The sequence below is a fragment of the Rhinopithecus bieti genome, unplaced genomic scaffold (assembly GCF_001698545.2).
Source record: "Rhinopithecus bieti isolate Rb0 unplaced genomic scaffold, ASM169854v2 scaffold_42532, whole genome shotgun sequence".
Lineage (NCBI taxonomy): Eukaryota > Metazoa > Chordata > Mammalia > Primates > Cercopithecidae > Rhinopithecus > Rhinopithecus bieti.
Genome location: NW_016818301.1, coordinates 1067455 through 1081303, shown reverse-complemented (window position 1 = coordinate 1081303; position 13849 = coordinate 1067455). Strand labels below are relative to the sequence as shown.

Sequence of the window (13849 nt, the reverse complement as noted above, 5' to 3'; positions counted from 1 at the left end):
AAAAAAAAAGAAAGTTTTAAGTAGAGACATTTGGGGATGAGAAAGCCTCCTTAAGGAAGGAGTGGAACCCCCAACACCCTGAGGAGAAGGAAAAGAGTTTCGGGAAGGGGAGCTGGTTCTCTGAGGCAGCGTTCCCAGACTGGTGGGAAGGAGTGGCGACCCGCACGGGCTCGGCCTGGACCCGGAGCGCGCCTGGCGCTGTCCGTGGGGCTGAAAGGTGGGGAAGCAGGCGTGGCGGCGCCTTGTGGGCGGAATGTGGGCGAGGCATCTCCGCAAGGCTTGGCGGTCCTTCCCCACGGCCCTCATCCTCTCATTGCCACCAGGCCTCCCCTCACAGTTGTTCCCGAATCCGCTGCATTGGCCTCTAAGCCCAAAAATCCGGCAGGGAGAAGGGGCGACACACGAGGTGTTTGCGCTCTCTTCCCCGCGCACTCTGCGCAGGAATTCTCGAGTTTGCGCAGTCGGGCGCGTGAGTCAGCGCGGGGTCTACCAGGGTTGGTGCGGGGGAGGGGGAGAAGGATGGTCCCATATCCGCTCCATCCTGCTTTCCCTCAGCCTAGCGGTCCCCTTATTGGAAATCGGATCACAGCACGAGGAAGCCCTGGCTCGTCTCCCGGCCCAGCCTTCTCCCTGGAGCCAAGACCCCGATACCCGCAGCCCTGGTCATCTCTTTTCTGGCCTTTCTTGCTTCTCCTGTGGCCACATAGGCCAGTTTTACCTCTCTCTGTCCATTTGTCTTTCCGACTTCTTTTCCAAATCCCCAATTTTCCCCTGAACCCCCTTCTCGTGGGTCCAGACCCCATATGCCCAGCCAATCCCAAGCCTATGCCTCTTTCCGCGAGATGCTCTCTACCTTTTTCTCTTCTCACGTCCTTAAGCACATTATTTTACTTCCGAGTTTCCTAGCCTTGAGGCCCCCTTCAGACCCCCACTTCTCAGGATCGCTCTCTGGGCACTGCCCGCACCCCCCAGGATTCCTTCTGACCGTGGGCACTAATGTCGCTGCAGCCCCCTGGGCAGCTGTTCAGCAGCAGGAAGCAGACAAGCAGCCGGAGCCCCTCGGAGCCCCCAGGCCACAGTGGGTGCTGCATCCTCCCAGGCTCGGCGTGCTCACTCCGCGGCCAAGTCTCAGTGAAGGTAGCGGCCGTGGCCGAGGGGCTGAGCGGGACCGAAGCTTCCCACCAGTCCGCGACGCGGAATCTGTTTAACCCTCCTCGGCAGTTCAGCCAATCGCGAGCGGGCCCTGCCCCTGCGGTCGCCTCCCTAGCTCCTTCCCCTACTGCCTCCCCACCCTCACCTCTTGGAATTCCTGACCCAGCTCCTTTTGGGCATTAGCTGGATCTCAAGAACCACCGCCTGTACTCCCAGTCCTAAGGTTGGAGAAACTGATGGCGTGTAAGATACGGGTGCTAATTGTACCTACTCAGGTTTGTTGTGAGAATTAAATATGAACAGCGATGGAACAGTAGGCACTCAAGGAATTTAGTTTGTTTTATTATCCTTGACACTGTCTTTACTCTGACCCATTTAAAAACCTTTAGAAATCATATAGGTTCGATCTGCAATATATATATATATATATGGCACATCCATCCGCTGTACTCCACATCCACTGCCATCGCCCTGGTCCAAATCACTGTACACTATACGTTTTGTTTTTTTTTTTGAGACAGAGTCTTGCAATTTCAGATCACCACAACCTCCGCTCGACCTCTGCTCAACCTCAGGCTCAAATGATCCTCTCACCTCAACCTCCAGAGTAGCTGGGACTATAAGTGTGCACTACCATGCCCAGCCAATTTATTTATTTATTTATTTATTTATTTATTTATTTATTTATTTATTTATTTATAGAGACAGAGTTTTTCCATGTTTCCCAGGCTGGTCTCAAACTCCTAGGCTCAAGCAATCCTCCCATGTTGGCATTACTGGCATGAGCCACCATGCAAGGCCTTGGACACTGCACTCTTTAAAATTGAGCTATTGTAATAACTAACTAGCTAACTGAACTCTTGTTTTCACTCTTGTGTACTTATAAGCTAGTTTTTGAGCTTTCTAACTCCTAGACTGGCATTAAAAAATTTTTTTTTCATTAAGCTTAAAACATTTGTTAAACTGGGCTTGGTGGCTCATGCTTGCAATCCCAGCACTTTGGGAGGTCGAGATAGTGGATTATTTAAACCTAAGAGTTTGTGTACTGAACATTTGGGGTTGATACATTACAAAGGATTTTACAATACAATACAAAGAAATTATATTATTATCTTTAAAGGGTAATAGTTTGAGTTTGTTCTGGCAGGCAATTAAATTTTTGGCAAAAAGTCTTGATCCTGTGGCAGTCTGTTTAGGGAAGGATTACTTCATCCTATTCTCAATTCTAGGCCATATCTCTTAGTCCTGGGATATGGTACTTATGGCTAAGGTGTGGTCCTTTTGGATTTCAACGAAACCCAAAGTCATTTACCAAAACTCTCTATTTTATGGGCCCTGAACTCCAAACTCGGTCACCCTAACACTGTGACAGCTGCCAAAATCTCTGTTCAGATATTTGACTTTCTCACTAGGTTCCTTGAAATCTCACCCTGCACAAGTGCCATTTAGAAGATAGCTAAGGATTTGAGGGGAGTTGGTATGCAGATTTTGAGTTCCTCTCTGTGTAATTTACTCATTTTCTAAATTTCCTCCTCAATTTCCAGCTGCTCTGGCATCTCTATACTCCAAAAGCTGCTTCCTCAGTTAGTAAGACTGCCACTTGCTGACAGAGCTGTTTCTCTGTGTACTGCAGTGAACTCTGAAGTATCTTCAGAGAAAAAGCCTATACACGTAGAAGTCACTTGGTGGACTTCCTTTTTTTGAGGATGATACTCCCTGTAGGTTTCTAACTGTTGATCAGTCTCCATACTTTCATACAGTTATTTTTATTATTTTGCCTGGAGTATATATTCAATGTTAGTAGGAGGGTCTGACACAAGTTTCTGTCTTGTCATGCCAGAAGCTAGAGGTTTATCTGGTTATCACTGATTATGTACTGGACATATTATTTTAAAATAAATTTACAGCAATAATTTGAAGCCTAAGAACAAATGAATGTGAATCTGCTTTGTGAAATATAATGCTCATGGAAAAAGGGAAATATTGGTCTTTGGGTGGGCCGAGCAAAGGTGAGTGTGCTCCTCTTGGTATTTTAAGATTTTAAACCACCAGGAGAATGACTATCAAAATGATAAATGTACAGGAGCATTGATGCTCCTCTTCTTTTTACTGTTCATTGGAGGGGTGAGAGTAATACCCTCAGAAGACTTAGGTTCTCAGGCCTATTGAACCAGGGGTTCATAGGAAGGAGCTTTCTTTCCCAAGAAGAAAGAACGACTACCATAAAGTGTAGCTGGGGAGAGTGGGCGAAGGAAGATTGTAATTCAGCTGTGGTCCTACCCTGCCTTACATTCATGTTACAAATGATATCTGGAAGGAGAAGGAGATCAGAAGCCCAGGCTCCATGTGTACTAAGGAGTTTTATTGTTCCAATCCCTGCCCCAAATGTACCCTCTGTTCTGGTTTGACATATTTTACTTCAGAAGCTCTAGCTGGGGCCCACTGTCTTACCTCCAGACAAGCCTGCTTAAAGAATTTTCATGAAAACCCACTTCAAAAAATCCAGTAGGAAGTTGTCCTAGAACTGCCTCTCTGCAGGGTAATGGGGCTGGGAGAGGAGGAAAGCCTCCCAATCTGTGACAGAGTTTTGCTCAGAGAAGGAAACAGTTCAAAGAAGCTCTAAAATGGGAGGAAAATGGGATTTGGAATTTGTGTGTATATATGCTAGGGGCTCCTCCTCCACAATATAAGCTCCCCTCACCCCACTATATAAGAGCCTCTAGTAGCAGTCTTGACTTGGGCAAGTCTTTAAGAACGGTGACTCAGCAACCACCTGAGAGCTAGCTTCCCCTTGGCTCCACTGTCATGATCTTCTATCCCTCCCTGATTTTTCCTTAGGTACAGAGCTAGCCAAGGACCCTAAGCCTGCAAAAGAAAGGCAGATTCTTGTTTGCATAATTAGTAGCACCATGGCAACCAGTTCTTATTGTGAGGATCAGTCATTTAGTGCTGATGATGCCACTCCAGCGACCAATCCAGGTAGGAGAAGTGTAGCTGCCATGGTGACAGGAGTCTAGAAGCAATTTCCTTGGAAGCATAAGAATCTAGAGCCCCTTGAGGTTCAGGCTGCCTGTGGGGGTAGTGCAGGGCCAGATGGAGGTGCTCAGCTCCACTGTGATTGCCTCGTCCAGGTCACCACAGTCCTTCTTGGACCAAGACAACACTTCCTAAGTGATCTATTGATTCTACTCTTTCTCCTATCATACATTCTCAAATAGCCTTTTAAAATTGTATATCACATCATTCTATTTCCTTCCTTAAAATCCTGAGTGATTTTTCCTCTGTACTTTGCATAAGATCTAGACACTCTACTGTTGCCTACAAAGCTCTGTCTAGGCAGTTTTGGGCTTATTTCTCTAGTCCCATCTCCTGTCACTGGTTGTTCTGTTTGTTCTTCCAATGTGCCATTTGAGAAATGAAAAAATATAATAACCAAAATAAAAACTCACTGGATGAGCTCCAAGCAGGATAGAAATGACAGAAGAGTCAGTCAACTTGAAGATGGGTCAACAGAAATAATCCAATCAGAACAAGAGAGAGAAAAAACACTGAGGAAAAAAAAGTTAACAGAATTTCAGAGACCTGTAGGACAATATCAAAAGTCCAAAATCAATGTCATTGGAATTCCAAATTGAGAGGAGAAAGTGTAGTACACACAAAAAATCTGAAGAAATAATGGCTGAAAAATTCCCAAATGTGTCAAAAGACATAAGCCTAAAGATTCAAGAAGCTTAATGAATGCCAAATAGAATAAACTCAAATAATTCTATATACTCTGACACATTATAGTCAAAATTCTAAAAACTGAAACAAAGAAAAAATCTTAACACACGACTAAAGAACAATGGGATTCAGAAAACTGAATTTTTCATTATAAACCATGGGGCCAGAAGGAAGTGAAATAACATCTTTAAAGTTGTGAGGGAAATGAGCTGTCAACTAAGGATTCTATACCCAGTAAAAATATATTTTAAGAATGAAGGTGAAATAAGGATATTCTCAGATGAAGAAAAACTAAGATAATTAATTGCTAGTAGAAACATCAGGAATGAAGAATAGAAATGACAAGTGTCTGAATAAATATCATAGACTATTCTTCCCCTTGTGAGTTATTTAAAATATATTTGGTTAAAAGCAAAAATTCCAGCCTGGGCAACATGGCAAAACCCTGTCTCTACAAAAAAAAAAAAAAAAAAAAAAAAAAAATTAGCCAACCATGGAGCACACACCCATAGTCCTACTTACTCAGGAGGCTGAGGAAGGAGGATTATCTGAGCCTGGGGAGGTCAGGGCTGCAGTGAGCCATGATTGCACTACTGCATTCCAGCCTAGGCAACAGAGTGAGACCCTGTCTCAATCAATCAATCAATCAATCAATAAAATAAGGTTGGGCACAGTGGCTCACACCTGTAATCCCAGTACTTTGAGAGGCTGAAGTAGGAGAATCACTTGAGCTCAGGAGTTGGAGACTAGCCTGGGTGACATAGCAAGACGTCGTCTCTACTAAAAATTAAAAAATTTCTAGCCTGGAAACATGGCGAAACCCTCTCTCTACAAAAAAATACAAAAATTAGCTGGGTGTGGTGGTGTGTGCCTGTAGTCCCAGCTACTTGGGAGGCCGAGGCAGGAGGATTGCTTGAGCCCGGGCGGTGGAGGTTACAGTGAGCTGATATCATGCCATTGTACTCCAACGTGGGTGACAGAGTGAGATGCTCCCTTAAAAAAAAAAAAATTCGCTGGGTCTGGCTGGGTCTGATGGAACAGTATGCCTGTAGTCTTAGCTACCCAGAATGCTGAGGCAGGAAGATCACTTGAGTCCAGGAAATAGAGATTGCAGTGAGCTATGATCACACTACTGCACTCCAGCCTGGGCAACCTGTCAAAAATAAAAAAGCAAAAATTATAACATTGATAGAATTTTCAATGTATGTAAATGTAATTGATTCTAATAGACGATTACAGCATAAATGGGCAAGGTAAAGAGATCTGTGTCCTGGTAAGATTTCTATATTACACTTAAAATGGTAAAATAGTGATTAAAAGTAGACTTGGAAAAATTAAGTATGTATACTGTAATCCCCAAAGCATCCACTGAAAAAATTAAACAAAGAAATATAGTAAAAAATTATAACAGATACATTAAAATAGAATATTTAAAAGTATTCCAATAATCTAAGGAAGGAATGGGGAGGAAAGGAACAACACAATGAAAAAGAGGAAACAGAAAGGAAACAATAAAATGGTAGATGTAAATCCAAAGATGCCAATAATTGTACATTGTCTAAACATATAGATTAAAAGACAGAAACGACCAGAATGGCTTTAAAAAATAACCCAACAACATGTTATCTACAAGAAACACACTTTAAATATAACTATGTAGATAGGTTAAAAGTAAACAAATGAGAAAAAGTATGATGAATCAAATAAAAATTGGAGTGGCTATATTAATATTAGATTAATTGACTTCAGCACAAAGAAAAATACCAGGGATAAAGAGGAACATTACATAATGATAAAAGGGTCAGCTCATCAAGAAGACATAGAACTCTTGATGTGTATGTACCTAACACCAGAGCCTCAAAATACGTGATGCAAAAATGAACAATTCTAAAAGGAGAAATAGACAAATCAGTAATAATAATAATAATAGTTATTATTATTCGAGACAGAGTCTCTCTGTCACCCAAGCTGGAGTACAGTGGCATGATCTTGGCTTACTGCAACATCTACCTCCAAGGTTCAAGTGATTTTCATGCCTCAGCCTCCTGAGTAGCTGGGATTATGGGTGACTGCCACCATGCCCAGCTAATTTTTGCATTTTCAGTAGAGACAGGTTTTCGTCATGTTGGCCAGGCTGGCCTCGAACTCTTGACCTCAGATGATCCACCTGCCTCGGCCTCCCAAAGTGCTGGGATTACAGGCATGAGCCACCTCACCTGTCCCAAATCCATAATTATATTTGGAGACTTCAACATTTCTCTCTCAGAAATCAAGAGAACTAGTAGACACAAAAGCAGCAGGCTTACAAGAACTTAATCACACCACAAACCAGTTGATTCTAATTGACATTTACAGAACACTCCACTCAACAACAGCAGAGTACACATTCTGGATTTCTTTCTCTTTTTTTTTTTGTAATCCTGCATATGTTTCTTTGGGATTTCTTTTTTTTTTTTGAGACAGTAGAGTGGCGCGATCTCAGCTCACTGCAACCTCTGGCTCCCGGGTTCAAGCGATTCTCCTGCCCCAGTAGCTGGGATTACAGGTGACCGGCATAATGCTGGACTAATTTTTGTATTTTTAGTAGGATGGGTTTCGCCATGTTGGTCAGATTGGTTTTGAACTCCTGACCTCAGGTGATCCGCCCACCTCGGTCTCCCAAAGTGCTGGGATTACAGGCCTGAGGCATCGCGCCTGGCCGGGAATTTTTACATTGAAGGCTTGCATATGTTTTTGTAAAACTCTAAGCCATTAATGCTAAGTATCGTATCTTCCCATTCTGTCTCACCTCTCCTTTTCAGTCTTCAGTGAAGTGCGTGTTAAACATTGTTGCTCTATCCTATATAGTTTTTTTTTTTTTTTTTTTTTTTTTTTGATACAGGGTCTTGCTCTGTGTCACCCAGGCTAGAGGGCAGTGGCACAGTCACAGCTCACAGTCTCAACCCCCTGGGCTCAAGTGATCCTCTCACTTCAGCCTCCTGAGTAGCTGGGATTATAGGCATGTGCCACCATACCTGGCTAATTTTTGTATTTTTTGTAGAGGCAGGGTTTTGCCGTGTTGCCCAGGCTAGTCTTGAACTCCTGGACTTCAGTGACCCATCTACCTCGGCCTCCCAAAGTGCTGGGATTTCAGGCCTGAGCCACTGCTCCCAGTTCCTGTATAGTTCTTACCCTCACTTTTGTATTTTCAACAGCTTTCATCCAGTATTTTCTTCTTATTTGTACTCCAGTTTATGAATGAATTATCTATTCCACTGTTTTAATCTGTTATTAATCCTATCCCATGAATTTTTTAACTGGGGTAATATAAGTTTTTTTTTTTTTTTGAGACGGAGTCTCGCTCTGTCACCCAGGCTGGAGTGCAGTGGCGCGACCTCGGCTCACTGCAAGCTCCACCTCCTGGGTTCATGCCATTCTCCTGCCTCAGTCTCCCCCGAGTAGCTGGGACTACAGGCGCCCGCCACAATGCCTGGCTAATTTTTTGTATTTTTAGTAGAGACGGGGTTTCACCGTGTTAGCCAGGATGGTTTTGATCTCCTGACCTCGTGATCTGCCCACCTGGGCCTCTCAAAGTGCTGGAATTACAGGCGTGAGCCACTGCGCCTGGCCAGAAGATTACTTTTAAGACACAAGTTACAGTTATGCCAATAGCAATAATGGCACCCAAAAGATACTATACTGATGTCCTCAATGTGCCAAAAGAAAACAATGGACAACCTAGAATTCTTTTTCTTTCTTTCTTTTCTTTTTTTTTTTTTTTGAGTTGGAGTGTCACTCTTGTCGTCCAGGCTGGAGCACAATGGTGCGTTCTCGGCTCACCACAACCTTTGCCTCTTGGGTTCAAACCATTCTCCTGCCTCAGCCTCCCGAGTAGCTGGGATTACAGGCGTCTGCCACCATGCCCAGCTAATTTTTTTGTATTTTTAGTAGAGACAGGGTTTCACCATGTTGGCCAGGCTGGTCTTGAACTCCTGACCTCAGGTGATCCACCTACCTCGGCCTCCAAAGTGCTGGGATTACAGGCGTGAGCCACCGTACCAGGACTAGAATTTTTAAATTCTAGAATTTTTCTTTGGTTCTTTTCCAAATTTGTTTTGAAATTTCTGATGGTTTTCAGTTCTGACAATATTTTCAAATTTGTCCTTTATTGCCATGAGCAGAGTAAGCCGTGATTTTTCATCTGTATCTGGCGACACTGTGGTACTATTTTTGTTTCCTATTATTTTTACTGCTTCTCACTCAAATTGTCTCATTTCCTCTTGTGACCGTTTATCTTTGATTGTGTGCTGGACACACCGTTTGACCAGAAACATAGCAAAGCAAAAAAAAAAAAGCAGAAATAATTTGAGACCTACCTGCACTAGCAATCTAAAATCACCTTAATCTAATTTTAGGATTCCTCGGATGAGTTGAAGCTTGACTGCTTTGTGAACAAGTGCTAGTGTGCCTCTGTTTCGCCCTTCTCGGGTGTAACTCTGCGGTCCTAAGGGAAAATGAAGCTTTGTTCTTATTGTTTTTTGTTTGTTTTAAACCGGAGACCTTACTCTTCACAGGCTGTGAATTTCCACATTTGATTCTCTAGTTCCACAAGGCTGGCAGAATTCTAGCTCAGCCTCTCAGCTGCTTTTACCCAGTTAGCAAGCTTTCTTATCCCTCTGGATTCTGTCCCCTCCTGGATGCTGTCTGGCCCCATTATTTTCTCATTATCTTGATAGTTGCTTGGTGCATTAAGAAGGTACACTTTAGATCTCATCTATAATTTTTAGTTGCATATTAGACATGGCTCATGCTCCACCTCACATCCTCCCAGCCCATCTCTTTACTCCAACCATTGTTGTGGAAGCCAGATGGGAGCAGATGTAGCCTGAGAGCCACTTGTCTCAGCTGTGCAGTCAATGCCTAACTTTCTGCCCCAAAACTTATCTGTCCCTGCAGTGCGGGGTGCCTGTAAGAATCTACTCAGACATCCTAATGCATGAACAAACCTCCTCTATATACAGATTTCCTTGACTTGGGCTATTCTTGACTAATCAGGGACAGAAGCTGGTCAATAAGCACTGCCCTCCCCTCAGTCTTAGGCAAACAAATCACAGGCGTATTCTCCTTGGCTCCTCAAGAGTCCCTGGTGAGCTTGAACCCTAATTGTCCACAGTGGTAAGTAGTTCAATTACACACTCTTAAATTGATTTTCCCTACTTTCCAGTTTTAATTTCTCACTTCCCCAACCAACCCCTGTTCTTTAGGATCATAGCCAAAAATAAGCTACCTGCATGTAAGCCCAATTCTTGAACTCTTAGGGGAAGTTGGGGGCTAAACACAAACTAAGACAAAGTGTCTTCAGCAGGATTGGTATAAATGATCAAGTCTACCATTGCCAGGAGCAGAAATCAAGTTTTCTGTTGTTCTTTTGTTTTTAATATGGGAGCTATTCCAGGATGTTTGTATGTGTATGGGAGCTGTCTAGAAATGAGAAGAAAATGATAGAGAAAAGAGAGGAGAGAATTTCTTTCTTCTTTTTTTATTTTTGTTTGAGATGGAGTCTTGTTCTGTCGCCCAGGCTGGAGTGCAGTGGCGCAATCTTGGCTCACTGCAACCTCCGCCTCCCAGGTTCAAGCGGTTCTCCTGCCTCAGCCTCCCGAGTAGCTGGGATTACAGGTGCCCGCCACCACGCCCGGCTAATTTTGTATTTTAGTAGAGACGGGGTTTCACCGTGTTGGTCAGACTGGTCTCAAACTCCTGACTTCTGGTGATCTACCTGCCTTGGCCTCCTTAAGTGCTGGGATTACAGGCGTGAGCCACTGCACCTGGCCAAAAGAGGCGAGAATTTCTAGAGTGATGATCCTGAATAGGTCTCTGGCTTGCCCCTCTTTTCCTCCCCCTGCCCCCTTCCCTCCCCTCCCCTTCCTTTCTCCTTTCTCCTTTCTCCCTTCCCTTCCCTTCCTTTCTCTCTCTCTTTCTTTTTCTTTCTTTCTTTCTCTCTCTCTTTCTTTCTTTCTTTCTTTCTTTCTTTCTTTCTTTTTCTTTCTCTTTCTTTCTTTCTTTCCTTACGTTCTTTCTTTTTCTTTCTTTCTCTCTCTCTTTCTTTCTTTCTTCTTTCTCATTCTTTCTTTCTTTCCTTCCTTCTTTCTTCTTTTTTTCCCCTAGAAATAGGGTCCTGCTCTGTCACCCAGGCTGGAGTACAGTAGCATGATCATAGCTCACTATAACCTCGAACTCCTGACCTTGAGGGATTCTCCCACCTCAGTCTCCCAAGTAGCTGGGACTACAGGCAGGGGCTATCACACCTGGCTATTTAGAAATTTTTTTGTATATATAGGGATCTTACTATATTGTCTAGGCTGGTCTTGAATGCCTGGCCTCAGGCAATCCTTCTGCTTTGGCTTCCTGAGTCACTGGGATTACTGGCGTGAGCCTCCGTGCCGGCCTCTGGCTTTAATTCTTAGGAGTAAACCAAATTTCTCTCTCAAATCCTTCCTTCTCCAGTCACCCCTTTTTCTTAAGTAGCATGATTATTTTCCCAGGCAATAGTTCTCTAAATTTAGGTGGCTTCTCTCTTTATCACTTCACTGAAACCCACATAGCTGCCAAGGCCTCTCAACTCACTCTTCAGCACAACTCTCAAAGGTGTCTCCTTTCCATTTGCTCCATCTCTGCCCAATTTCAGGCCCTTAGAGCACATGTACGTCATCGTATCACTGTTCTAATTGACTACCTCCTTCTCATGTATTTCCCCCTCTCTCCTCCTGCATTCATCCTTCAAATATGTTGTTTCTTTGACTACAAAATGTCAGTGTTCCCCATGGCCTCTTAAAAATGAGACCTAGGCCGGGCGCGGTGGCTCAAGCCTGTAATCCCAGCACTTTGGGAGGCCGAGACGGGTGGATCACGAGGTCAGGAGATCGAGACCATCCTGGTCTACACGGTGAAACCCCGTCTCTACTAAAAAATACAAAAAACTAGTCGGGCGAGGTGGCGGGCGCCTGTAGTCCCAGCTACTCGGGAGGCTGAGGCAGGAGAATGGTGTAAACCCGGGAGGCGGAGCTTGCAGTGAACCGAGATCGCGCCACTGCACTCCAGCCTGGGCGACAGAGCGAGACTCCGTCTCAAAAAAAAAAAAAAAATGAGACCTAAATTATAAAGCCTGGCCCTTCGTCATCAAGCCTAAACCTACTTTTCCAGACTTACCTCCAGCTGTTGCAGAATTACTCGTTCACCCACTAATCTTCCTGCTTTCCAACTTCTTCATCTTCTGTGCTATTGTCCATACTTTATCACCTCCTACTGAAGCTCCCCAGAGCTCCAGGGCCAGCTCACAAAGTTTCTTCCTTGCTGGGGCCTTTCCATATCACCCAGCTGCATGTACAATCAAGGGTCACAGACTGTCAGAGTGGAGAGGTCCATTTTTAAGGACAGAATTCAACACCAATTTCATGGATGGAGCAGTACAGCCTTCCAGCTGTAGCACTTTTTCTCCACTATATTTATTTAACTCTACTCAATAAATATGTGTTGAGTACCTGTGCTGTACCTAGGTACTATGCTGGGTACTTATGACATAGAGATGAGTCAGTCATATACAGTGACCCCAAGGAAAAGCAAGGTGTACCTACTTACAAGGTATAAAGTCAAACATTGAGTTTGCCTGGAGAGGAAGGTGATGAACACAGGTGGGAGAAATAATTGGAAGGTCAGAGAAGGCACAATAGAGAAGGGGATATTAAGCTCATATTTTTAGGATAAGATGGATGAGGTGTGTTGGTGGGTACTTAGAGGTAGAGAGTACTGTGGGTATAAGGACTGAGCAGTGTAAACTAGCAAGGCCCAATTTGAGAAACACAAGGAGGGGCTGAATTCCTGAAGCACCCACACAGGCAGAAAGGAGAATGCCTTTAAATGAGACAGGAGAGGCTGGCAGGAGACTGAGGGCCATATGGACCAAATAAGAAACCTGGACTTTTTCCTGTGGGTTATAGGGTCATTAAATAGCTCCAAGCTCATGGAAGCAAGGACTTTGTCTTATTCACCACTGTGCCTAGTGCCTAGGACTGAGCCCAAAACATAATAGATCATCTTAGTTTGGATTCACCCAAAAGGAAACTTGAAACGAGAATTGGGTGCAGGTGGTCTAGGTGGCCAGTCATCCCTGAAAGCACAAGTGAAGGAAGGGGAAAGTGAGAGAAGGAAAGAGAAAAACCAATAAATAGAATGTTAGTGAGCAGGTTGTTGCTATGGGCAATTGGAAATCAACCCTACTGGGGACTCCTGAGGATCCCTGTGGAAGTTGTCTCAAATTTATCCCACCAAGGGGAGGATACATTGGAATATTTACCCACTAACTCAGCCTTTTTCTTTTCTTTTCTTTTCTTTTTTTTTTTTTTGAGACAGAGTCTTGCTTTGTTGCCCAGGCTGGAGTGCAGTGGCACAATCTTGGCTCACTGCATCCTCCGCCTCCTGGTTTCAAGGGATTCTCGTGCCTCAGCCTCCCAAGTAGCTGGGATTACAGGCTCCTGGCACCACGCCCAGATTATTTTTATATTTTTAGAGATGTTGGCCTGGCTGGTCTTGAACTCCTGACCTCAGGTGATCCACCTGCCTCGGCCTCCCAAAGTGCTGGGATTACAGGCGTGAGCCACCATGCCCAACTAACTCAGCTTTCAACGTGTTGATGATTGCCCCTGAGGGTGTTAAGTCCCAGGCACTTCAGGGCTCTCTGGTGCACAGGTATGCAAGTTCTCCTGGCATTCCAGAAAACCCACAGGACAAGAATCAGAGTGTTTCCAAGGTTCGAGGTGGGAAGCTATCAGCACATCGACGTTGTCCACTTGCTACTGCAGGTAACCTCAGAGATGGGCCATTGGATATGAGGCAGGGCACCTGCCTGGTCTGCTGCACAGGTGTTCAATATCTATTGCACAAGTACGTTGTATGTATGTCTTACTTCCCTGCCTAGCCTTCAATTGCCTTGAGGCAGGAA

The 13849-nt window shown here is 44.3% G+C and overlaps 1 protein-coding gene across 1 annotated transcript in view; it reads right to left on the bottom strand.

Annotated features, from left to right (window-relative positions):
• Nucleotides 1-1192, bottom strand: part of RESP18 (regulated endocrine specific protein 18) — a 6640-nt gene extending 5448 nt beyond the window's left edge. Inside the window, 1 exon segment of the mRNA XM_017856736.1 lies at nucleotides 986-1192. Coding sequence (XP_017712225.1) covers nucleotides 986-1091 — 106 coding nt within the window. The 5' untranslated portion in view covers nucleotides 1092-1192.
• Nucleotides 1193-13849: the final 12657 nt, after the last annotated feature.